Here is a 24,454-nt window from a genome sequence, read left to right as displayed (position 1 = left end):
TGGTTTGGCCGTAGGGAGAATTTCATGAACCCTGGTGCATAAGTTCAATGTGAAATAATTATTTGGAAGTTAACTCTTATGACTGTAGGTGACTTGATTCACATATGCATAATTGACTCTGATTTATAGAGTAAGTTACCATGCCACATTGTGTCCCAAGTATTGTCTTTATCCCCCCCCCCGGGGAAATTATTTTATATTTTAAATTCACTTCCTCTCTTTGGTGAGGCCTATCCATCCGCTGGCATAGTCTGGTCCTGGGAGGCAGAGGAGAACCACAGTACAGTGTTTTCAAACTGTGCTCCTGATTCCCTGGACTGTGGCTTGCACTGGGAGCACATCTTAGGCAGAGCCCCTTCCCACCACTAGAGTGGCATCCATATTGTTCTGTCAGCCACTCACAGGACAGAAGTTTGGAGCAGTCCCTCCAGGAGAAAGGAGGGTTCTGCTGCATTAGAGGGGCTTTAAGCACAAATGCACTAAAAATATTTCTGGTAGAACGGGAGCAAATTTAAGCTTTGTAGTGTAGATTGAGTCTTGAGTTCTTTGGCCTGGAAGAGCAGGTTCTCAGCATACTTGAGTACCACTTTTCCAGGGATCCGATTGTTAACATCCAACCAAATTTATAGAGAAGTACTGATTTTATTTTCAGTTCTGAAGTGGCATTTGTGAACTACCAGTATACCCAAAATAAACTTGAAGCCGTGGGTCTAAAAGTGTAACAACTGTTTGAGTGTCTTTGGGAGGTACTGACCAGATGGAGCAGCCAGGACCCTTTTTTCAGTGCATTGAGATGATTCAAACAGCATCGCCATCCTCTCTTTCTGAACAAAGTCAGCTTGTCCTCATGCATTTCTCTCCAGTAAAGCACAGGGCAAGCAAGGCAATAAACAGCTACATGTGACCATTAGGGGAGGTGGGGGAAGGGTGCTTGGTAGTGTTATGATGGCTCAGTTTAATCTTGTAGCTTCATAACTCTAGATACTGCATTTGTGGGTTGTTGAGTTTTGTTTTGTTTTTTGTTACTGGTGAGAGGTCCTTCCAAAAGGTGGAGAGGGAACCAGTTTTAATTGATGGGCTCCATCTAGTGGGGATAGACTGTCATTCTTACCCATTTAAGATCTGCCTATGCCACTGGCAGCGGTATAACATGGAGAGATGCCTGACTTGGCTTTAAAATCCCCAGTCTGGGTATCAATGGCTAGCTAAAGTCCCACAGGGAATTCAGTGCTGCTATAACTAGTTTGTTTTTGGTACTCAAACTAATTTTAAAGGTACCTTTATGTTACCTGTAAATGAGAGAGCTTAGTATGTTCTGTCAGATGTAGCTTTCATCTCTAAAATCTGAATTCTCTTCTTAGTCTTAATCTCTTTGGAAGCCATACCACTGGAGTCTGAAGCCAGGCAAAATGGGGAAGAAATATTGCCAAAGCTCATTTGTCAGATTTTACTGGGTGTTTACTGGCTCAGGTTGTTGTGAGGACTAACTAGCAGGGAAAGTTCTACAGTTTTTTAAAATATGGAAATATTGCTGAATATTGTAATGTATTATGGCCTGCCAAAGCAGGGCTGGCTTCATAGAAACAACATGGAAAAGACAATACACACCACTGCCTAGCCTCAGTCATTCCGCTTTTTCTAGGGCTCTGTCTAGTATAGTTTAAAGAAATGTGGCTTTCACCTCCTGATTAGGAATCCCTAGCATGGAAGAAGGAGCTATTTCTCTATATCACTTGCTGTATATACTACTCTTCTGTTTAGTAGAGAACATTTTTAAACCTAATTAGTAGGGTTTTTACTAGTTACTAAAGTCTAAAGAAATTGTATCTCTCTTCATTTTTATTGTAAATTACTTCTGTTTTCAATAATAATGGGATACGAGCTTTCTTATCTGGATGCTTGCAGAGGTGTGACCAGAAAGCAACCATTGAAAGGTGGAATTCTCAAAAGCACCCTGGAATAATGTCTCCCTGAGATTCACCTAAATACTTCTGAAAATCCTACCTTTTATAAAGTAATGAGGGGCTTTTTCCTTGTTTAACTATTACTGATTTATGGGGGACTAGAGAAATACTTAAAGAAGTTTTTGCAGCAGTTGCATATTCCTGAAGAATTCTGTAGTGTTTAAAAATGCATTGCATGAGAATTAAATAGTAGGAAGTGAAGAGGAAATGGGTAAGAGGACAAGAGAGCCAAAACAGGCCCATGTGTATGTGTCTCTAAGTATTAATTATACCGCAAATAACAAATATCTGCATTGGTTCAATATTCTACTTTTAATGAAATTTATACAGGCTTGTTTTTCATAACTGTGCCACAAATTCTTCATATATTTTGTACATGTCACCTTGTAGGGAGGAGTCTTACAAGTTTGAAACTTCATCAGACCCTGGAAGTCATGTAGAGGTAAAGTTGGGGCAAAAATGTCTAGGAACCTAATTGGAGTATGACTTGTTTTATGTAAAGATGTCTATTTGGCAAATGATGGCAGGGAGTTGCTTTCAGTAGGCTGCATTTCTTACTATAGAAGAGGCAAAAAGCTCTTTTGAGGGGATTGAACTGGCTCCCAATAAGCTAGAATCAGACAGTGAGTAAACAGACTTTTGAAAACCAGGGACTTGATACCCTTGTCTCACTTCGTAGGAGTGGGTATAGATGTAATTGTGTGCCATAATTGTTACCTGGTGAAACTAGTTACAGGTTAGGGTACTTGTTATGATTTCCTGTGACAGAATTGGTTGTTTTATTTATGACTTTTTTTTTAATGGATTGTAAAGAAATATAACATTTAACAGCTTTTATTGTATATAAAAGTTGCAAAGAATTACTCAGAAGCTAGGTGGTACCAGAATTAAGGCTGCCTGTACAACTTGAATTTGGTCCCTTTTAATACGCATGTGCACAAGTCTCTAATTACATGATGACATACTATTTTTTCCACAGACCCCCTGCGTCCTTTAGTATGCCTGGAAACCTGGCTGTGGGGATAAGATGAGATTGTGTATGAGGGAGGCTGTATTCTGTAAGACTTCTGCCTTGCTTGTAACAGAAGCTCGAAGGTGTGGAGTGAATAGGACAGAATTTCAGGAGAAGTGGTGGTCTCCTATTTAAGACAGTTGATTGCTTGACTGAAATCTTATTTGTCAATGCTGAACACTAACTTCCATTATACCTGAATGTGAGCTGTGCTTCAGAGATACAAAGAGCTGTATGATGCTGAGTACTTGGCTGGGGTTGGGGGAATGGGGCCTAGAGTATCTCAGGTCAAGCTCCTAAAATTAAAGGGTTATTTTTTGTGTCTTTCCCTTTTTTGGGGGAGGATGGGGTGTTTGGAGGACAATGCTGTCTCATTCAACAGGAGTAAGTAACTGTTTGAAATACTCTGATACTATTGTGATGAGTGACATGGAAAAGCTCCATGAGGAGACTGAGAATTTAACTTTAAGAACTGGCTTTGAGTGCCATAGAGTAGACAAGACCTTGGCTTGCATGTGGAAGAAGAAGACCTTATTAAGTGTGCACCTGCCTTTCTGTGCACTGAAATGACAGGGCCTTCATTTAAAAACAAAAACAAAGAAAGTGTGATCGTGTAATATAGTATGAGCCCAATTAAGACCACCTTAATTCTGGCACTTCCTCCTTGTGGTGTCTGCCTCTGCAACCTTGTACTGATTCTGAATGTAATGTCAAATTGGCCTCCACTAGCCAAGATCAGATTACTAAATATCATTGCTCAAAGAGCTTTCATCTCTTTTGTGGTAAGAAAAGAGCTGTACTACAGCATCTGTTGCTTGTAATACTCCTTTTGCAGCTACAGCAACCAGAAATGTCTTTATGATTTCAGTCATGTCATTACTTTATTTTGATTTACATGGAGCTCTGAAAATACGTTAAGCTACATTCACGTTAACTCTTCTAAGCTTGGTTCCATATATAGCTCCTACCCCTATCATGGATCTGTTGTTCTTTCTTCACATTGTCTGCCATTAAACTAGACTTCCTGCAACTCTTAATATTGCCACTAGCTGTCAGCATAAATCCCTCCTTTGACAGATGCTACACTATTTTTAAATAAGCATACCCACTTTTATCTAGTAAAATTAGAATGCTTATTCTGTGGGATATTGGAATTTTGAAATGTAGTTTCTTTTTTAGGTAACTGAAGCAAAACAAAAAATTCTTGGCCAAAGGTACAGGACCATATATATACTTATATCTTGCATGATAAAGAACACAATACTTTTTACAAAAAGCAACTTCTCCGTTAATTAGGAACAAAAAAGAAAGTGCCAATGTATTTTTATGTATTTAATGTTTTTTCTTAAAAATGGTAGTTCTGGAGACCTTATAGCTATCTAAGTAGTTTGTCACAAATGGGGATATATATAAGAGTTGATGAAAAGATGATAGTTAAGACTGGGTGAATTCTGCTCACTTTTAACAGTGGGACTCCTCTTATGAACATCATATTTACCCAAATCCAAAATGACTCTAAATAATTATCGCAAGTAGTATTAAAAAGATTCTATACATAGAAATTGTTATAATTTTCCATGTACAGAACTTAATTATTGGAGGGTCATCTTAAATTCATCCTTATCACCACTACAGTGGGGAAAGTGTGGCAAATGGGCGGGCAGGCAGGCAGTGAGGGTGGAGGGGGTGGCAGCTTGCTCCCTAAAGCTTGGGCCCGTCCCCACTCCCTCATTCCCCATCCCACCACTTACCCTCACTCCAGCACCAGCAGGCTCCATAGCAATGTTGTTAAGTTTCTTTGATTAGTTGTAATGTACGCAATTTTGGGTTACTTAACAGGGTTTATGAAAATGGAAGTGCAAAACGAGAATCAGGGAAAGTTGGTAGAAGACTGGTAGGTAGCTCGTATTTTCCTGTTACAAAGTACTTGTGGAGAATATTGTCTATTGAGCAATAAACATGGCTTGTTTCTACACCTAAATAAATAATTAGGCTTCTCCCAAGACATTAACTGGGAAACCTCCTATTCCCATTCAGAGTTACTCCAAACTTTCCCCTCCTTTCACAAACATGTTGTGGACTCTAGTACTTGTGACTAGAAACTTTCTGCATGGCTCTTGACCACCACTGAATTGGTTTTCTTGTGCCTGGCGCTCTGGATTGAAGTTCAGGCAACTGATTTGTAAAAAGGCTGGCTGGGCCCAGCATGGAGCAGGGGCCTAGAATGAATGATAAAGGTGGAGAGAAGACCTGGTTCTTGTTGATGGGTGGCTCTGGACTGTTGGTGCTGCTTAATGACCTGTGACTTGGAGGGGCTATGAGGCTGTCAGTCCAGCACTTTTTTATTAGCCTTAAGGCCGCATACACATTTTGAAGAGGCAGCAAACCTGCAAAATCTTTATTTCATGGTATGACAGTGGTGTGTTAGTGCTGTACCGTTGCGGGTCAGAAGTTCTCTGCAAAAAGAAATTCCCGGTTTTTCATAGTGGGAGTAGAGGGCTTGCTGCAACTCCCTGGTCCTTGGGATAGCTGTGTGGTAGCTAAGATTAGCCACAATGTTGTCCTAAATTGTGCTAGTTAGCAGCTGACTCCAGGGCCATTTACCTGCTCATAATACCCAGAGCAACAGTATCACTTTCGGCTACATCGCTTTGCAGCCCTGGCATGCTGCAGTGTTGGGGTGCTACTGCAGAAGGCAGACACTCAACGCTATGCACTAGCTGCCAAATCCCTTGTGCTGTATTGTCTACTTGCCTCTTTCCACTGCTGCAGTGGCCCAAAGAGGACTGGTTCCACTCTTCTGTCTAGAACTGACCTCTACTATTTGATTGCTGTAACCAAAGATTAAGGGGGAAAAATAATGCTTTCACATTGCTAATTGGCTCCTTTGGCACCCTGACCATCATACAGCCAGTTTCTCTTTCTGTCTGGGGTTTCTCATAGCAATAAGGGTGGGGGGGGGGGGAAGTGGGGTTTAAAAAAAACCCTATTACAAAAACAAGACTGGTGGGAGAAGGCGTTGTTGTAGCATCTCATCTCTTACTGCTGTTCTGACCCAGACTAAACAGCTAGCTATTTAATTCTTTTGAATGAGTTGTATGGGTTGTGCTTAGCTGGGTGTTTGCTACTGGGCTAGTTAAAAATGGCAGTGCAGTATTTCTGGGGGGAGTTGGAACTGACTTCTTAGTGTCTTTAGTCTGATTACAGGAAGCATCTTTTCTCTGAAAGTAACCATGACACTACAAGCAATAGTCAGAGTGAAAAAAGCTGGATCCTTGATTCTCAGAAAAAACCATTGCTGAAAGCTCAGGACTATACCCGGAGAAGGCCAAGGCTCAGAAGTAAGTTGAAAGGTGAGTGCAATAGGTTGCGTGGCACACTCTCTACAGTGAAGTAAAACAGAAGACTGAGTCCAAGTTGGGGTTACTCGGCTTCTGTGGGACTGAGGCTCCATCTGAGCAATGCTGAAATCCTGCTGGTTCACCAGTGGGCTAGGACACCTGCTTATCCATGACTTGAGTGGGAGTGCATCTGCCATGCAAAATGCTTGTTTGTAATCCATGTGTGAGATGAGAGAGAGCAGCTCAGGTAGTGACTGTTTAAAGTGCTGCTTTCTATTTTTTGCCCAGCAAAAATGAGACAGTCTTTCCTTGTGGTCTGTAGATCCAGTTGCAATTTTCCATTGCTTTGTCCTGTTCACAAAATGTGTCTCTACAGGGCTGCATCTTCAGACCCTGGGGAAGCTAATGCAGAAGGAGGTTGCCTTCTTCCTTACTTGCGTAGATTTACAAGTGCCTATCCTCTGCTCTAGGTACTTTTGTGAGAAAAGAATTAAATGGACATTATAAGCTTTGATAGTGTCTCCCACTTAAAAGTTTGTTGCATGTTATGTCTGTTATCAGGTTACACATAGGCTGTTAATATAACCTCTTCAAGGCATGGTAGATCCTCAACTATAACATCTGTTTTCCCATCTTGTTGCATGAAGTCTGTGCAGGTACTCATGGACACTCAGGGGGGTTTTGAAAAAGGAAGGAAGATGGTTGGGAGGGAGGGAAGAGCTTCAGGTTGAGTTCAGTGATGGTCCTTCAACTTGGTTTCAGTTTCTGTATCTGTCTGCCAGGATTCAGATGACAGTCTTTCAGATAAATAGCAAGGTCTACCCCTTTCTTTGGGTGTAGAGTGGCAGCAGTCTTAAAGTAACTTGTGATTTGTATTATTAGGCAATTGGGGGAAATAAATAAGCACAATATTAAGCCTTGTAAGTTCTAAGAATATAAAGCTGTCTCATGAGGTTTTAATTTGACTGGTACAATGTCAGCAGCAATGGAGTCACCTTTGTGCATGTTTTGGTTTTTGTTTTTTCTTGTAGTGTTGCCATTGTCGTCTGCAAGTAGTGGCAGTGATTACCAGACAAAGAAAGTAAGGAGCTATTATGATACTTGGACTGCACCTCTACTAAAGCATTACTTGCATGAAGTACATTTATGTGCGATTTTGAATTACTGCTTTCTAGTCAAGGTTATATGTTAGTATTAAAATGCATCTACAATAACCTGGTTTTGAAAGGACATGTATTGCTTAATTTACACAACTAAAGTAAAGCTAGACTGTCTAGCTAACTGCCTATAGATTGCATATCAAAGTATGCACAGGCACTTGTAGTCCAGGAAACCCTTCTAAATGTTACCTAGTTAAACCACTGCTATGCTCTTTGAATTTTTTCCATCTACATTTGCAGTAGGAGTGTGTTCACTAAGAGCATCTTTATATACTGAATGTAGCTGAAAATACATACATCTTTGAAAGGTTAGAGGTATAGGGTTTTTATTCTGTTCTAGCTGTTTTTTTTTCTTCTGTTTTCAATTTAAGTCATAGCACAAATGGGAAAGTGTAAAGTGCTCTCAAACAAGTTCCCTTTTATTTATCTGTAATTTTGGGAAACAGGGCAAAAATAAGCATGCATAATTCAAAACTGGGGAGACTTCTGAAGGTCATACATTTCATTCCAGAAAAGTATTGAAGAGTTGGAGCGTATTCTAGAACCTGAAAATGTTGTTACACTTCATCTCTGCTTCCTTTTCATTTCTCTGTTAGGTAGTTTTCTGGGCCCATATTCCCAGACATCCACATGGTCCCTATATGGATTGTGATCTCACTCAGTGGCTCAAAAATGCTGAACACAAGTTAGGCTGTAGAGCAGGGTTGGGCAATTACTTTGGGCAGAGGGCCGCTTACTGAGTTTTGGCAAGCCATTGAGGGCTGCATGACAGGCAGCCCAGGGCAGATTAATATGAATTTTCTAAAATTTTTAGGGGCCCTGCGGGCCAGATAGAACAGCTTGGCAGGCCACATCCAGCTCACGAGCCACATTTTGCCCACCCCTGCTGTAGAGGCTGCATAGTAGAGAAATAAATGTGGAAAACTGATAACACTTGGTCATGAGTCTAAGGAACACTGTATAATGACCAAGAGACTTGTGAATGCATCATAAATAATGTTATGAGTTTGTTTGTTTGTTTTCCCCCAGATTCCTTAAGTATTACTTTCCTCCTGCTCTTGGTTCAACATATAGTGAGTCATATGAGCAATGACCTGTATGTGCTAAAGTGGAAATGTTAGGGGTGCATCTTAATTTTAAGTATGCAAATCTTCTTGGTAGTCAAAGGGGTCCCTGCCCCCTTACATGATTCAGTGCATCTCCCTGTAAAAGCCTCACTAGACAAAATGAAAGCCTGTGTAATGCTACTGTTTGTTACACTGTCTAAACAAAATAAGTTCTTTTTAAAATGCAGCTGTATTTTTAGGTTGGAGTTTCCAGGCCGAGAGTACATCAGGATATACTGAGGAAAGAAACTAAATCCAGTACAGCAACACTTGATTTGTCTGCAGTGAGATCTCCTGGTATTTGAGGGTCTTTTTCCCTCCTCTTCCCCCCTCCCCAAAGAAACCTTATCACAGTGCTGGTCTCTTACTTTCTGTTACTAATACTTTTTCTGCTGGTTTGAAATCCTTGTAAACTGAAAGAATTTATTGCTGTCTACTATTTCTTTTTCATGGTCTTATACATACAGGTACTATTCTGCAGCAAAGTAAAGTACTCTCCCACAGTGCATGTGCAGATGGAAACTGGGTTAGCTAGGGCATGAAGGTGCTAGCTGCCAGCTAGCCCTGCATTGGAGCACCCTCATGCTCCACCTGCAAGCCAGCTCCTCCACAGAATGTTGAGCTGGCTTGGAGCAGCCCTCGGCTGGCCAGCTGACTCCCCACCCACTCCTGAAACCCCTGCCAACCAAGGCTGCTGTGACCTGGCTCAATGTGCTGTGTTATTGGACACGCATGCAAATGTAACACCCAGGAGCAATGAATTCCAGTGTGATATGCACCAGAGTTTATTGCTACGTTATTTGCACGTGTATATATTAAGGCTGTGCAAAATTTTGCTGGCTGTTTCGATTCGACACTGTTTCGACTCATTTCAAGCTCGAAACAGCGAAATCAAATCGAAACAAAGAGCTTTGAAACTGCCTTGAAACAAAACAAGGCTAGTTAAAATGTTTCGAAGCCGCCAGCAGCAAGGTGGTGGGAGACAGAGGAGAACTGGGGCTGCGCTCCCAGCAGGAGCCGGGAGCGCAGCCCTGGCTCTCCCCATCTCCTGTCTCTGGGCTGCAGGAAGCCGATCACAGTGCAGGGGAAGGGAGCTGAGCCTACAAGTGGGCTGGAGATGGGAACAGCAATCGGGCTCAGTTCCTTTCCCCAGTCCCAGGCAGCAGCACTGGCTTCCCTCCCACATCTGGCAAGCAAATCGGGGGCCCACAGCCCTGATCTGCCTGCCAGATGAGAGAGGCTGTTTTGAGCTTCTCCATTATAACTAATGGGCGAAACGTTGAAACAGTGTCACTGTTCTGACAAAGCAAAATGGAGCAGTTGTTTTGAATTGAAATGAAATTCGAAATGAAATGCTGTTTCCTCTTGAACAGCCCTAGTAGATGTGTCCACAGAGTGCTACTGCAGCAATGTAAAGTGGAGGAATTTCTGTAAACTGCAAGTGAAAATACAGTAGCCTTTTTTTCCCCTTGCATCAAGAAGGTTACCAAATTTTAATATTCTGTTTAATATGTGCAGACAATTACTTTAAGTATACAATTTCTTTCTTGTTGCTTTTATTACTTGGCTAAAGGTATCTGCTTATACAACTGAAGTACTTTTTTTTTCAGGTGACTTAGAAACAGAAGATCTTACACTACCATTTAATGAATCTGTCCATGGACATTCTGACACTGGAGAGGGGATGTCCCAGGTGCAGTGTACAGTACTGTGGCATATTCTAATGAATTGTTTTAGATGATTTCTAATACTGTTAGTTTGTTTAGCAAGATGCTATCAGGGTAGCTTTTTTTTTTGTTCCACAGCTGTTTTGCATGCAGTACCTTCACTTCTATTTTTCCTTTTTCTCTAGAAATTTGAGAACATGTCCAGTAAACTAGGACCAGATCATAAAAAATACAGGAATAAAAGAAAAGTCTCAGGTATAATGACTAAATGTCTTGGGGAGGGGAGGGGGGGCAAGGAAGGGAAGGGGGACAGGGAATGTAACACCTTTTTAAAAGCATAAATGGGAATTATATACTCAGATGTCTTTTCTTTCAAGGGCCCCAAACTGGGAAATCTCTTTTTGAATATGAAGTTATTAATATATTCCATTTTCCCGTTGTACAAATTGTTTGTTCTGTGCTGTAGTTATGTCTGTCTGTCTTTTTTAAATTCATGGCACATATTCTCATGTGTTATTTTTTTGGGTAGGGACACACAGACCAGAAATGCTAAAATCTAATTATGTATTGGAATGAATTTTTAAAAAATGCACACAACTTGAGGGATAATGTAATTTAAATTGGAATCTGTCTCTGAAATTATCAGTCTATATCTCAGATAATGCCTTAGTTTTTAAGTTATCCTTATTTTTCTGGGCCCTTTCCAGGAATGATACTTTTATTGTTACTGCACTTTTTCTATTAAACACAAAGTATATGCACCTCTGGAATTTGCTGCCATCTTACAAATGCTGGTGTGTGGAAAATTCAGTGGTTGGTGGTTGCTGGTTTTTTTGGGTTTTTTTTTGTTTTTTTTGTTTGTTTGTTTGTTTGTTTGTTTGTTTTTCTTTGTGGCTTTGTCAGCTTTCTGCAGCAGCTTAATTGGTTACCTCAACATATGTGTAAGGTAGTGGGTGATGAGCAGGTGTCTTATGTGTTTATAACTGGCATTGCTTCTTCAGAGGCATTAGTAATCTTTCTTGCCAAGCATGGTTCCCCGTCCCCGCAACCCCTCCCATCCCTAATAACATTTCCGTAAAGCAGACTTCCTGGTTCTTTAGAAATAGGCAACTTTGATTGTCATCTCACTTCTGAATCAGTTTACCCCCTGATACCTCAACATTTCAAATAAATAGAATTCAAATAACTGGTTGTTTAATTATACTGGGGAAGAACAATGCTGGCACATACTCCATGTTGGCACAACAAAGACTCTAGACCAGGGGCAGGCAATCTTTATTTGGGCTGTGGACCACATAGGCACTTCTTCTGGGTTGCTGTTACACGCTGGTCAGAACCTGCCCCCCTTCCCCCCTCCCCCACCTGTCCCTACTACAACCCAAATCCTGTACACTCTGCAGCTCCCCACCACCAACAGTGCGCAGCTCTGGCCTGCCCCGTGCCTGCTCCAGACCACCTGCCCATGCTGAGCAGTGGCTGGGCAGATGCTGCTGCTCATCACTTGGAAGAGTGGTAGCAGCCCCTCCCTCTTACTGCCGCTGGGCCCTTCTTCCTGCAGCTGCCCAGAGCCTGTGCCCAGTCTACCCTGCGGCTCCTTTTCACAGCCACCTCTGGGCTGCCCATCAGGGCAACAGTGGCAGTACAGAGGAGTTGCTGGGCAGCCTGGGCCTGAGCTCTGAACGGCTGCAGCAAGAAGGACCCAACAATGACGAAGGGGAGGGGCTGCTTTTCGCCCAAGCCAAGCAGCAGATTCTGCCTGGCTGCTGCCACTGCTGCAGCTGCTCAGGGTGGTCGGGCTAGTCGGAGTGAGTGCGGGGCGGGTTGGGGTCAGGGCTGTACACATGGCCCCGCTAATACCACAGGACTGGGGCCAGCAGCAGTGGTAGCTTGGAAGGAGCCCCTGCTGCCTAGGCTGCCTAGAAAGGCTGCAGTCCAGCTGCAGAGTTGACCCAGCCCCACTACAGGATGCGCTACAGGCCAGACGGTGCCTTGGCCAGGTGGGACCAAAGGACCTACTGCAGCCTGGACAAAGACTCCGTGGGCTGGATTCAGACGGTGGGCCATAATTTTGCTCACCCCTGCTCTAGACAGTATGTTATAAGTAGCTTCTAACTTCATTTGATCATAGGCTCTTACTGGTACCTACTGACTTTGATATTTGATATTTTATGATTTGATTTGATTTTCCTTCATAGGCTTGGATTCGAATACCTGGTTGTTTAGCTGCTTCATTTACATTGACTTTATCTGGGGTGGTAGGTTGTCACCAGTTTTATGGAAGATTAGATGATTGAAATCTGGGCTTTGTGCCTTTTTTCAAAGGCTAAGGTGATAGGATTGTTTGATATTTGAGGAGGAAAAGTCAAAGGTATGTGTAGGGTTAGGGTCTTATCAGGGTATGTCCAACCCAATGTTCCTCTGGCATGAAACTCGGAAAATAGAATATTGTGTTTTATACCGGTGGATATCTAACTTGACCATTCAGTTTAAGGCATTACTGCATGACACATTGCATTAAAAGTAGTCCGTGTTAACTGCTTACTATACCTGCCTGAAGCAAAAAAAAAAAAAAATCCTTTTTTTTTTTCCTTGACCTTAACGCAGGAGAAATTTCTAGTAAAGTGTAGATTTTTCTACTGGCTTTGCCCTTTCTGCAACTTATTTTGCTTAAAATGTAATTGTGTATAGCTCTGTACCATTTTAATAGCCCTTTTTGAGTTTTCAACCTTTTTGCAAATATTTAATTCCCATACTTACCAGTAGTTAATTCCCAGAGATTGATGGCTGACAGGTCATTCTCGGCCTGGAAGGAGGCAAAGTTAATACACCAGAGGGCAGGGAGCAGTTACAGGCCGACCTGTACAGGTTAGCTCAGTGGGCGGAATGTAATAGGATGCAACAAAGATAAATGTCAGGTACTCCACCTAGGAAGGAGAAATCCCCAGCATACCTACAGGTTGGGGGATGTCCTCAGCAGCTCAGAGGCTGGGAGAGATCTTGGAGTCATAGCTGACTCCAAGATGAACATGAGTCAGCAGTGCAACGAGGCCATCAACAAAGCCAATCCTACCTTGTCGTGTATTAGCAGATGCATGACCGACAGATTGAGGGAAGTGATGCTCCCCCTCTATGCAGCATTAGTCAGGCTGCAGTTGGAGTACTGGTCCAGTTTTGGGCGCCGCACTTCAAGAGGGACACTGAGGATCTGGAGAGGGTTCAGAGGAGGGCCACTCGCATGATTAGTGGTCTCTGTGAAAGACCCTACAAGGAGAGGTTGAGAGATCTGGATCTCTTCAGCCTATGTAAAAGACAGCTGAGGGGTGACCTTGTAGCCACCTATAAATTTATCAGGGGAGGATAGCAGGGAATTGGGGATGTGCTGTTTACCAGAGCACCCCAGGGAGTAACTAGGAATAATGGGTGCAAACTAGTGGAGAGTAGATTTAGGTTAGACATTAAGAAGAAATTTTTTTATAATAAGGGTGGCCAGAGTCTGGAATGGGCTTCCAAGAGAGGTGGTGGTGTCCCCTAACTTGGAGGTCTTCCAGAGGAGGCTTGACAGTCACCTGGCTGGGGTCGTCTGACCTCGGTCCTCTTTTCTGCCGGGGCAGGGGGTTGGACACGATGATCCACTGGCTCCCTTTCAACTCTATAATATATGAATCTATGAGATGCTTAAGGATATTTCTTCAGTAAGACTGAATTGCTCTGGCTGCAGCAGTGGGGTTTGACTAACCCTCCCTTTGGCTTCCACTTCCTTCACCTGCCTCAGGAGGTGGGGCAGGGCAGCCCACAGTACTAGGGAAAACTTTGGGGGTAGGGAGTGGTGCTGTGGTGGGAAGGTGTGGTGTGTAGCATTGATTCAGAGGGTTCTTTTCTGTTGTCGTTGCCTGACCTGGATTTTGAAAGGCACCTCCTGGCCAAGCATATTTCAATAAGTTCACACCCTTAAAGTGGACAGTAAATACTTTTTGCAAGCATCCTCTTCTTCAAATGTCTCCTGCTGTCTCCCTAATGCTCTTCAGCTATGTCAAGTTCTGTTGATGAACCTTGTTTCCCTCTACACATTGGCTCAGTAGTCCTGCATGGCTTAAGATGCAGGTAGTCCATGGAGAGGAACACAGACCCATTTCCTTTATGCTTTGGAGTGCACATGGCATGGGGAAACTTCACCTGGAATGCTGGTCACCCATGGAAGTATTTAACAGGGATAGATTTTGTGCAGGGGGTTGGACCAGGTCATAGGCTCCCTCCACCCCCATCCAGTCCTCAGCACCACTTGAGGGGGTGGGGTGGGGGAGCCGAAGCCAGCAGTGCTCTGGACTCTCTGCTCTGGACTGGACTCTCTGTCTCTGTCTCTCTTCAGCGCAGCTTTGGAATCATGGTGGTGCTTCCCCAGGCTTGGAGCACTCTGATTGGCAGTTTCCGTCAGTAGAGTAGGTTTTGGAACAAATCAATAAACTAAATACTAAAGTCACCGGGACTGGATGGCATTTGCCTGAGAGTTCTGAAGGAACTCAAAAGTTAAATAGTAAGATAACTGGCAATAGTATGTAACCTATGGTTACAAGTGGCCTCTGTGCCAGAAGACTGGCAGGTATCCAACATAATGCCCAACTTCAGAAAGGGCTCTAGAGGTGATCCTGGGATGTACAGACCAGTGAATCTCACTTCCATCCCTGGCAAATTAGTAGAAACTATAATAAAGAATAAAATCAGGGTCACCTGGCCAAGTATGATCTGTTGGGTTTGGGTTTTGTGAAGAGAAATCCTTCCTCACCAATCATCTTCAGTTCTTAAAGGCTGTCAACAAGCTTGTGGATGAGGGGAATCCAGATGACGTGATACATTTGGACTTTCAAAAAACTTTCAACAAGGTAGTTCACCAAAGGCTTTAAAAACACCCGGCTATGTTGCCATGGGATTGGAGGGAAAGTTCTTTTATGAAGTGAGAGCTGGTTAAAAGATAGGAAGCAAAAGGTAGGGCTAAGTGGTCATTTTTCAAGATAGAGGGAGGTCAAACACAAGGCCAGCAGGGATCTGTGCTGGGCCCAATATTGTTCAATGTTTTCATCAATGACTTGGAAACAGGTGCCCAGTAAAATCTCCAAGTTTATAGATGACACCAAATTATTATGGGTAGTCAAAACCAAGCCGAAGGAGAAGAGCAGCAGAAAGTTTTTGCCAAGCTGAGTGAGTGAGCCAAAAAAAGGCGGGTGAACTTCAATGTCAGGAAGTGCAAGGTAATGCACCTGGGGAAACTATATGTCAAAATGCTGGGTTCTGAATTGGCTGTTAAGATTCAGGAAAGAGACCTTGGAGTCATTGTACATTTGAGCTGACATTTAAAGAACTATGTGCAGTGGCGACCAAAAAGCTGATAAAATGTTGTCATCATTAAGAAAGGAATTGAAAATTAAATGAAAAACATCATCATACTACTATACAAATCTATGGTGCATCCACATCTTGAATACTGTGTGTGGTTTTGGTCCCCACATCTCAAAAAGGATGTAGTAGAATTAGAAAAGGCATGGAGAAGGATAACCAAAATGTTCAGGGGCCTGGAGCTGTTGCCATGTTAGAAGAGACTAAAAAAAAACTGTTTCCTTGGGTTGAAAAGGAGAAGGACAAGGGAGAGCTGGATATGATAGAGGTCTATGAAGTCATGAAGAGTATGGACCAAATGAACAGGGAGCTGTTGTTCATCATGTCTCAGAATACTAAAAATAATTTCACCTGCTGGAATCAGTAGGTAGCAGGTTTAAAACTAAAAAGAGTACTTTTTTATTTTTAATGCAATGTGTAGTTAACTTGTGGAATTCATTGCCACAGGAGGTGGTAGAGGCAAACAGCATAGCCAGGTTCAAAATGGTACTGGGTGGATTTAATTCATGGATGCTAGATTTAGTAATAGCTATTGAACAGAATGGATGGAGATGTCTTCTCTGGCATCTCTAACCCAATAAATGGTAGATGCCAGGTAGGGTATTGAATAGGGGATCGATTGCTCTAGAGATCTTGTTCAGTTCTCTTCCTCTATCCTGTTTCCAGCAGTTGCAGAAGTAGATGCTATAGTGGGCTAGAGGGACCATTGGTTGGACCCAGTATGGCACTTACGTTCTTATGCCCCAATATTGTAAAAAGGTACATTAGACTTGCTGCCTGTCAACTGTTCTGTGGTAGCCTGTGGGCATGCTCTTATTTCACAGTAAGTGAAAGCTCATCTATGGCACCTTACTCCTGTTTCATTAAAAAATCTGTCCTAGTTTTATCTTTTGCTCACTGTGGAGGAAGACCAACTCCCTGGTATTCCAGTTTGTTTGCAAACCTGATGCTTGTTGTGTTTAAAAACAAAAAAAAAAATTGTGCTGGCTATTGCCTGGGGAGTAGGGAGCTGTTAGTTCTGTATTGAATCTTCATCACTAAGTCCTCTTATTGATATTTTTTTTTCTATAGATTTATCACCTGGTGATGTTTTAAGAAAGCCTAAGCTTATGAAATGGGAAACCAATCTTTCCTCTCCTAGGGTTTCCAGTGAACCAAGGAACCTTTTTGTTACAGTGGAAAAGAAAAAAGAACCTCAAACAGGTATCACCAGGTCAACTTTCAGAACCTTCATAAGTTGGCTTTATTAATGGAAATCATAACTGTGCACAAGACTAGAAGAACTCCCTTGTGGGAAGTGAGGCATTCTGATAGGAGAGAGAACTGGGACAGATAGTTAACTCAAAAATATGATCACTGCTCGCTTAGTGGAAGTAGAGATGTAAATGGAAAGAGAACTGTGCCATGCTGGGAGAAAAGTACCTGGAGTTTGTATACAAATGCACAGCAGCAATGGCAGTTACGCAGTTCAAAGTCATCCTGTTCCCAAATTGCGATTGTTCATAGTCTTGCCATTTTTATAGTCCAACGTAATCTCTTTTCTGTAGTCCAAAGCACAAAATAATGGTAAAACATTACCAGATCAAAAGGTGTTGGGTTACACTCTATTTTAATGTAAATAACTTCTCAAGAAGCAAAACAGTAGAGATCAGGCCAGTAATTTTTGTTCAGTACCCCTACTGGTATATAGATATCCAAGCATTATTTTCTAAGGTGTCCTTAGAAAAAACATTTTTAAATTCCATCTGGAAGGCCTGCTAAATATATTTGCAATAGTTCAGCTCCAGTTTACAAGAACTGGAGTAATCATTGAACTCCAACTCATGTCATTTGCACCCTATTGGATTATGGGAACATGCTGCACTGTAACAGATAATAAAGATGGGGTTTGTTGATGTCCTTTTGAAATGGAGGTATGCTTTACTCTGTTACAGGCCAGAAAACAGATGATTTGGATGATGTCTTTTACTCCAAGATACTGGATGAAGATGTCAGTGACACTGGTGTTATTGCTGCCTTTGAAAGCTTTACTAACCAACTAAAGAAGACATTCTGGGTAATTGTTTAATGTGCATTATCTTTTTCTAGTGTGCATGAATGCCACATGCTGTGCACATCCATAAAGAAAATAACCACATTACTTTAAAAGAGTCCCAGCTGTGTCTGGGGAGGCCGTCTGAACCTGAAACATCTCTTGTTTCCAGGCATGCTGGAAAGCCCAGCTGACATCAAATGCATCAGGGGGTAGGGTGAAAAGAAGGTTTGAACTCCCCAGACTTCCAGCAGTTCTAACTAAAGATTATATAAGAATATAAATTGATTTACTTAAACCAGTGCACATTTTCTCTAGGTAGTTGGTTTAATTGTAGTTCATGTTTTATTTCTGATTAGATTAAAATACTTCCTAATCTAGTAAAACTAAAGCGAAGTGAGTGGACATAGAAGGGTCTGCACCAGTATGCAGGTGTGGATGTGGCTTTAGGTATTTTTTGTTAACTTTGTGCTTCAAGATGTATGCATTGTGATTGTGGTGGTTTTTTTTGTTTGTGATTTTTTTTTTTTTTTTAAATATAGTCCAAATACAAAAGAATGGAGATTTTAGCACAAAATGCTTTGAAAACTTCTGAAAAGACAGTGTCAGCATTATTAAATCAGATACATCAATGCAGGTAAGCAATCTGCTAATTGCAAGAAACAACTTTCTACTTTTATGCACAAGTTTTCAGTAATTATGAGGAATGAATACCTTATATAATAGATTATGGCAACAAAATGTACTCGTGTTTAATGAAGCAAAGTGATACTAGGTAACGTGTTACAGTAAAAGTTTCAGGAATAGAGCTCTTGTGCATATCGCAACTTATTTGAAGTGACCATAGCTTTGTAATAAACTGGCAGAGCTGTTTATGCATGTATATGGATGTGTACATAGTCCATTGTCCCTGCCAGAAGAAAGGGAATGCAGTTAATGCAGAAAATACTTGAACTAAGAGGGGCATCCAATTTGTATAAATAACTTACATACAGTCTGTTATACGTGGGTAACAGACTATGTATTTAAAACAATATCAAAACCTTTAGTAATCATAAAACGTGGTTTTATCAGTTACGGTAGCCGTACAAAACAATTGTAAATTGGAAAAAAAGACAGTGTAAATTTTCCTGTCCAGAGATGCTTTTTCAGGATGTTGGGGGGGGGGGGGGGGTTTGGAGCCTGGGGAGGGGGAGAGGTTCTTCACATGCCCTGGCAGTTTGCAGGGTACTGTGGGTCAGGAGTTAGGGGCAGCAGCAAGGCTGGTGAGGGCTGTAGCTTGAGTGACAGATGCACACAGACAGATGGACTTACACACATAGTGTCCATCAGTATGGAGGGGCAGGGGGAGAGGGGCAGATCAAGGCCCCCATGGTGAGGGAGGAAGTGGGTCAAGGGCAGGGGTGAATGGGACTGTGGGGCCACAGTGGATCATGGGACGGAGCAGTAGGAAGCCTGTCCAGGGGCACTGGGGGAGGTGTGGCTCCCCACCATTGTGCACACCCCAGGCAAGCATGGGGGGTACGTGCCCCCTGGATCTGAGCATGGCAGAGGCAGGCAGCCTGGTGCTAACTGGGCTGTTTAGCACGCTGCCATTGCCCTGGGAGCCTTGCATGATGCTATGTGCCTTCTGTGCACTGGCTGCACTGAATCCCCTGCCTGCCTGGTGGTAATAGGCAGATGGTGTCCCACATAGCTCTGGAGGCAGCGGTAGCATGGTGCAGAGTGCAGCGGCAGCCTGCTGCTCCCCAGAAGTTCTCTCCCCTCAGGCTGGCTTGCTCCATTCCTGCAGCAGGGTCAGCACAAAGGCAGCCTGGGCCTTTCCAGGGATGCAGGGGGCTCCCCGGGGCAGGCATGAGGTGCATGTGCCCCCCCCCAGATCTGTGTGCTGGGAGAGGTGGGCTGTGCACTGGGTTCTGCACAACACTGCTGCCTCTGGACCTATGCAGGATGCCATCCACCTGCCACCACCAGATGGGCAGTGGCATTCAGCCAGCATGCAGTACACACGTGGTGTCCCGTGCAGGTGTAGAGGCAGTGGCAGCAGAAGTGCAGTGGAGAGCCCAGCGTGCACTACACAGCCTACCTCTGCCTAGATCTGAGGGGCACATGCCCCTCATGCCTTACTGCCTCCAGAGCCACACGGGATGCCTGGTGGTGGCAGGCAGATGGCATCCCACGCAGGTCCGGAGGCAGCACAATGTGGTGCAGAGCCCAGAACAGCCCACCTCCCCCTGAGCACAGATCCAGGGGGTACATATCCCCCATGCCTGCCCCAGGGTGCACCCAGTGGAGGGAATGCCCCCCAAGACCCTGGAAAGGCCCAGGCCACCTTTTGTGCTAGCTCTGCCGCAGAGAAGGGGTGAGCCAGCCCAAGGGGAGAACCCCTGGGGAGCAGTGGGCTGCCACTGAGCTCTGCACCACACTACCACTGCCTCTGGAGTCACACAGGATGCCATGTGCCTGCTGCTGCTGGGCAGGCAGAGGACACAGTGCAGCCAGTATGTGGCAGGCACAAGGTCCTGGGCCAGCGGCAGCATGGTGCAGAGCCTAGCACGCAGCAACAGCCCTCCTCTGCCCCACAAACGGATCCAGTAGGGCACATGCTCCCCATACCTGCCCTGTGGTGCATGCAGTGGTGGGGAGCCCCCCCTCCCTCATCCCCAGCCCTGGATGAGCTGCTTGGGCTCTATCACCGGAGCCCCTGCCTCTGCCCCCTATTTCCCTCACTGGGGGGCCTTGATCTGCACCCCCCCATTCCCCCAACCCACTTTACCTACTGGGTGCTGTTTGACACACAGTGCTGTGTTCCTGGCCATGTGCAGCAGGCTGCTGCTGGGCTCTGGGTGTGTGCGGCCCCTCCCCCTGGCCTCCCACGTATCACTTCCAGATTGTCTGTATACCACTGGTGGTACACATACCACAGTTTGAGAACTGCTGCTCTAGCAGTAATCATTGTTACTGTAACCTCCAATTGCCTTCTCTTGCCTTCTTTCACTTTGAAATAAGGAAAAGTTTAAACTAAGGCATCTTACTGTTGTCTCAAGTAGGGGGTATAAATAATTAACCTGTTTTTGCCTTCCTTGAGGAAGGTTGATCTTGTTCTTGTTTGAAGTCATGGTACCATGCAAAAAAAGAAAAACACACACCTCCAAGTAATTCTGTAGTGTACTAATGCACTCCTAACAAATATTTAGTTTTCATATTCTGCTTTAAAAAATATTGTACTCCTTTGAAATAAAGTCTGTTAGTTTCCATAAGAATGATGGTCTTTGGGATATGAAAAAAAACCCCATGCAAGTGGCTGTAAGCTCTTTTGCTACATAACGTAAAAAAGCAAACTTGATTCTTGCTTGCATACTTCAGGCTGAATAAACTGGAAAACTTCCATAAGATCGTCGTCCAAGAGCTTGCTACTCTTGAGGACGACGCTCAAACTTTATCAGGCCTTGAGAAGGCCACTGTGGTACGTATGCCTTCTTTTGGTTCTTCTGATGATCCATGGATTCAGTGTTTTTGCTTCCTGAATAATGCGGATGTTCTCTTGGAAAAATTTCTTTTATTTTTTTAGGATTTTTGGAATAAGCAGTCCATCAAACTGAGCTCTTTCTGTGACCACCAAAAGAAAAGGTATTGCTTCTAGCTGTCTCTGTAGACATCACTTTGGCAGTTGGAAATGTGTGCACAACCTCTGTTCTTTAGTCAAATGGTGGACTGTTGGTGCTGGTTTTGCCTTTTGCCTTTATTTTAGTCCATTTTGATCCCTGCACATTTGAAATCCATGACTAGTAGATATGGAACCAAGCAGAAAAAATATGAATTTGGATATGGGTGGCCACATAGTTTAGGGGTGCTTTGAATCCAAGGTGTTGGTACAGCTTCTCTTCTATAATGAGGTATGCAAGAAATGGACACCATTTATTGTATCTTATGATGCTTCATCTGGTAGATTTTTTTTTCCCTATTTGTATATGGCCTCCTAGGCTAGGGGCAGAAGTTACACAAACTGGTTTAAGTGATCAGAAACTGGTTTCAACCTGTAAATGCACATAAGTTCAGTGCACATAAACCAGTTTCAAAATGGCTGAAACTGGTTTAAGGTCATCCTGGTTGAATGTAGTATCAGACTTAACTGATTTGGGTCAAACCGATTTATGCAGACCCCTTCCTGATTTAAGTTAAACCAGAGCCACTTAGCTTCCCAGATGCTTTGCAGCTTTGGGCTGGGTTGGGCTGTCTGTTCCAAAAAACAGAGCTTGCCCTGCCCCTCTTCTGTATAGCCAGAGGTCCGGGGGAGACTGCAGGCACAGCAGGATCTGCCTGGCTTCCCTCACTGCTCAAGCAGGGATCTTCCCCCTCCCTCCTATGTCCCACAGCACAGACCCCAGCCCCATGGACCCTAGGCATGTGGTATGCTAGCTAATGCTGAGAGGTGTCTCTTCAATTTCACTGGAACAGGCAGAAAAACAGGGTCCACTTAAGGCTTTTTTGGAGCTAATAAACAGGTCAGCTGGTAATGTCCCTCTGTTCCTTCTTTGGAAAAAGCTGTTTAAGAAGAGCTTGAACTAATGAGAGGCTTTTGCTTTGTTGGTGGGCTGATAACACAGTGCTTATAAGCCCCCTTCTGGTTTGCAGCCCTGTCAAGTTTGCAGACAGTGAAGAAGCAAGGAGAGGGAGATTGGTGATACTGAGCTTTTTCAACAGATGCATGCACTGCACACCCCCCTCCCTTTGCCTCCGAGTGCTAGCCTGGGGCTGGGGGCTGGCAACACTCCCAACATTTGAGCAGGGAAAACCCTGGGACGGTGCAGGCCAGGGTGGGGGTTTACACTCCTCCCTAATCAGAGCGTCCTGCCAGAACCTGGCTGTGCCCCCCACCCCCCTCAGCTCAGCACTGCTGAAGTGAAGGGAGAGCTGCTTTAGCACCCCCTGGCTTCTAGCCTGAGCCACTGCAGAAATGCAGAAAGCCTGCATTTCTTCAGTCTGGAAGGACTATCTGTACGGTTGCAAACCAGTTCAACTTAGGCAGGTTAAACTAACCTTCAAAGATTGAATCAATTCAGGCTCAGGCTTTTTGAATGTCTGTCCCTAGGCTTGGATGAAACCAAACTCCAACCTACAAATTCAATGCTCCAATCCAGTAGTTGATTGGAGGGGGTGTTCTCTTGCTGGGAATTGATGTCACAAGTGATTTCTCTTGTCTACTGTTTGGGAGGTGTCCCTGAAGTATACTTGTATCTTAAATGCCTGAAAAAAGGTTTTCTTGAAAGCTCAGGGCTCTTTTTGCTCCCTGCTATCCAGATGAGCATTGTAAAGGCTTGCTTAGGCAGTACATAGCTGTGCAAGCTTTGTGCAATTGCTCAATGGAAATCCAAGGGTTTTCTTGGCTGCTGATTTGGCATCTGAGCTGTAGTTAAGAAGTACACATGTGCTTATTAATTATAATTTGTATAAAATAGCTCTGTTCAGCAAGATTATCCAAGTTTTTTTCTCTTTCCAGAATTCAGGCTATGGATTCAGTGCTGGAGGAAACTACAAAGAGTTTCAAAGACACTGTACAAAATGCCAAGGTGTGTGCTGTTCACAAGCGGCATTGGGTAGGATGCTGAGTTGGGGCACGAACATTAAGCAGATGAAGCATATACTGTTTTGTTGACCAGTGAATGGAAGATTTCCATTAACTGGACAGAGCAAAATATTCCATTGGACAATGCCTATCCAGTTGGATCTTCTGGTTTTGTAAATTTACCTCGAGAATGCTGTGTAGTTCTGTATGTTGCATCAGATCCCAGCCTGTGAAATGGCTCCTCACAAGATATGGTGTACAACAGATATGTTGATGGTACAACTATGAGCTTATTCTGCAATGGACTAAATCAAGCTGTGGTATTGAGATTAGGGAATTTTTATTCCCCAGCCCCCTTTCCAAAAACCAGTGCCAGTGATTTGTTCTTTAAACAGTGCTGTTAAGTGTTTTGAGAACACATTTTAAAATTGTACAAAACTTAAGAATTGGTAATGTGCAATTTTTAGCCCATTCCCCAGTTTCTCCTCTTGCATTCCAAGCATGCAAGGACCAAGCACAACCCTGCCTCTGTCCAGTGCTCCATAGGGTCTTCAACCATTCTCAGAGGACTGTGGCAGTAGGAGAGGGTTAGGGGCAAGGAGGGATTTTTTCATTCTTCTGACACAACCCCTTGAACTCCTTGTTGGGGTAGTTATTCCTGGCTAAGCATCGATGAGACATCAAGCAAAATTGAGACGTCAGTCTTGAAAGCAGTGGTTGTCAACCTTGTTAGACTCGAGGCATCTCTTGGAAAATTCCAGTTCTTATTTTTCTGTAGCCAAGAAACAAATGAACCTAATAAAGCAATTCTTCTGTTGCAAAGAACTCAGAAAAACCACAAGTGAGAATATTTTCAACACTGTGGATTCCTGTTTGAAATCTTTGAGCTTATCTTGTGTTACAGGTGTTTGTGCACCTTAACAGTGCTAATATTGTGTGACACCCTTAAAAGAATCTTGTGACATCCTAGCTGAAAATCACTGCTTTAAAGTGACAAAAATATTTATCTTATTGCCATTTTATTGTTTAAAACGCTATTATAAGAGTTATTCTAGAAGTTACACTTTTCTTCAAAAATATCTTTAAAAAAAAATCTTTTTACATAACTGCAAAAAAAAAATGCTTTGTCCTGTTTACAGTAGGTGATACTAAATGCTTGGTACTTTTAAAGGATGATGGTTTTTAACTGAACAGCTTGGAATTAAATATTCACATGAT

The 24,454-nt window shown here is 43.3% G+C and overlaps 2 protein-coding genes across 5 annotated transcripts in view; one reads left to right on the top strand and one right to left on the bottom strand.

The window, feature by feature from the left end:
• SYCP2L (synaptonemal complex protein 2 like) overlaps positions 1-24,454 on the top strand; it is a 51,689-nt gene that overhangs the window by 24,551 nt on the left and 2,684 nt on the right. For 2 of the 4 annotated variants that reach the window (XM_059724429.1, XM_059724431.1), the window contains exons 22-35: positions 2,355-2,406; positions 4,156-4,190; positions 4,816-4,870; positions 6,173-6,329; positions 7,349-7,398; positions 8,784-8,880; positions 10,194-10,276; positions 10,436-10,505; positions 16,710-16,841; positions 17,573-17,694; positions 18,213-18,307; positions 21,037-21,136; positions 21,242-21,300; positions 23,171-23,240. In XM_059724429.1, the coding sequence (XP_059580412.1) occupies positions 2,355-2,406; positions 4,156-4,190; positions 4,816-4,870; positions 6,173-6,329; positions 7,349-7,398; positions 8,784-8,880; positions 10,194-10,276; positions 10,436-10,505; positions 16,710-16,841; positions 17,573-17,694; positions 18,213-18,307; positions 21,037-21,136; positions 21,242-21,300; positions 23,171-23,240 (1,177 nt within the window). The remainder of the gene's footprint in view (positions 1-2,354; positions 2,407-4,155; positions 4,191-4,815; positions 4,871-6,172; positions 6,330-7,348; positions 7,399-8,783; positions 8,881-10,193; positions 10,277-10,435; positions 10,506-16,709; positions 16,842-17,572; positions 17,695-18,212; positions 18,308-21,036; positions 21,137-21,241; positions 21,301-23,170; positions 23,241-24,454) is intronic. The other 2 variants (XM_059724430.1, XM_059724432.1) reach the window with 2 other exon arrangements.
• Positions 23,490-24,454, bottom strand: part of ELOVL2 (ELOVL fatty acid elongase 2) — an 84,447-nt gene continuing 83,482 nt past the window's right edge. Inside the window, exon 9 of the mRNA XM_059724433.1 lies at positions 23,490-24,008. The gene's annotated coding sequence lies outside the window, so the exon portion shown is untranslated. The remainder of the gene's footprint in view (positions 24,009-24,454) is intronic.

This window comes from Alligator mississippiensis, chromosome 3 (genome assembly GCF_030867095.1).
Source record: "Alligator mississippiensis isolate rAllMis1 chromosome 3, rAllMis1, whole genome shotgun sequence".
Taxonomy (NCBI): Eukaryota; Metazoa; Chordata; order Crocodylia; family Alligatoridae; genus Alligator; species Alligator mississippiensis.
This window is presented reverse-complemented; position numbering and strand designations above follow the sequence as displayed.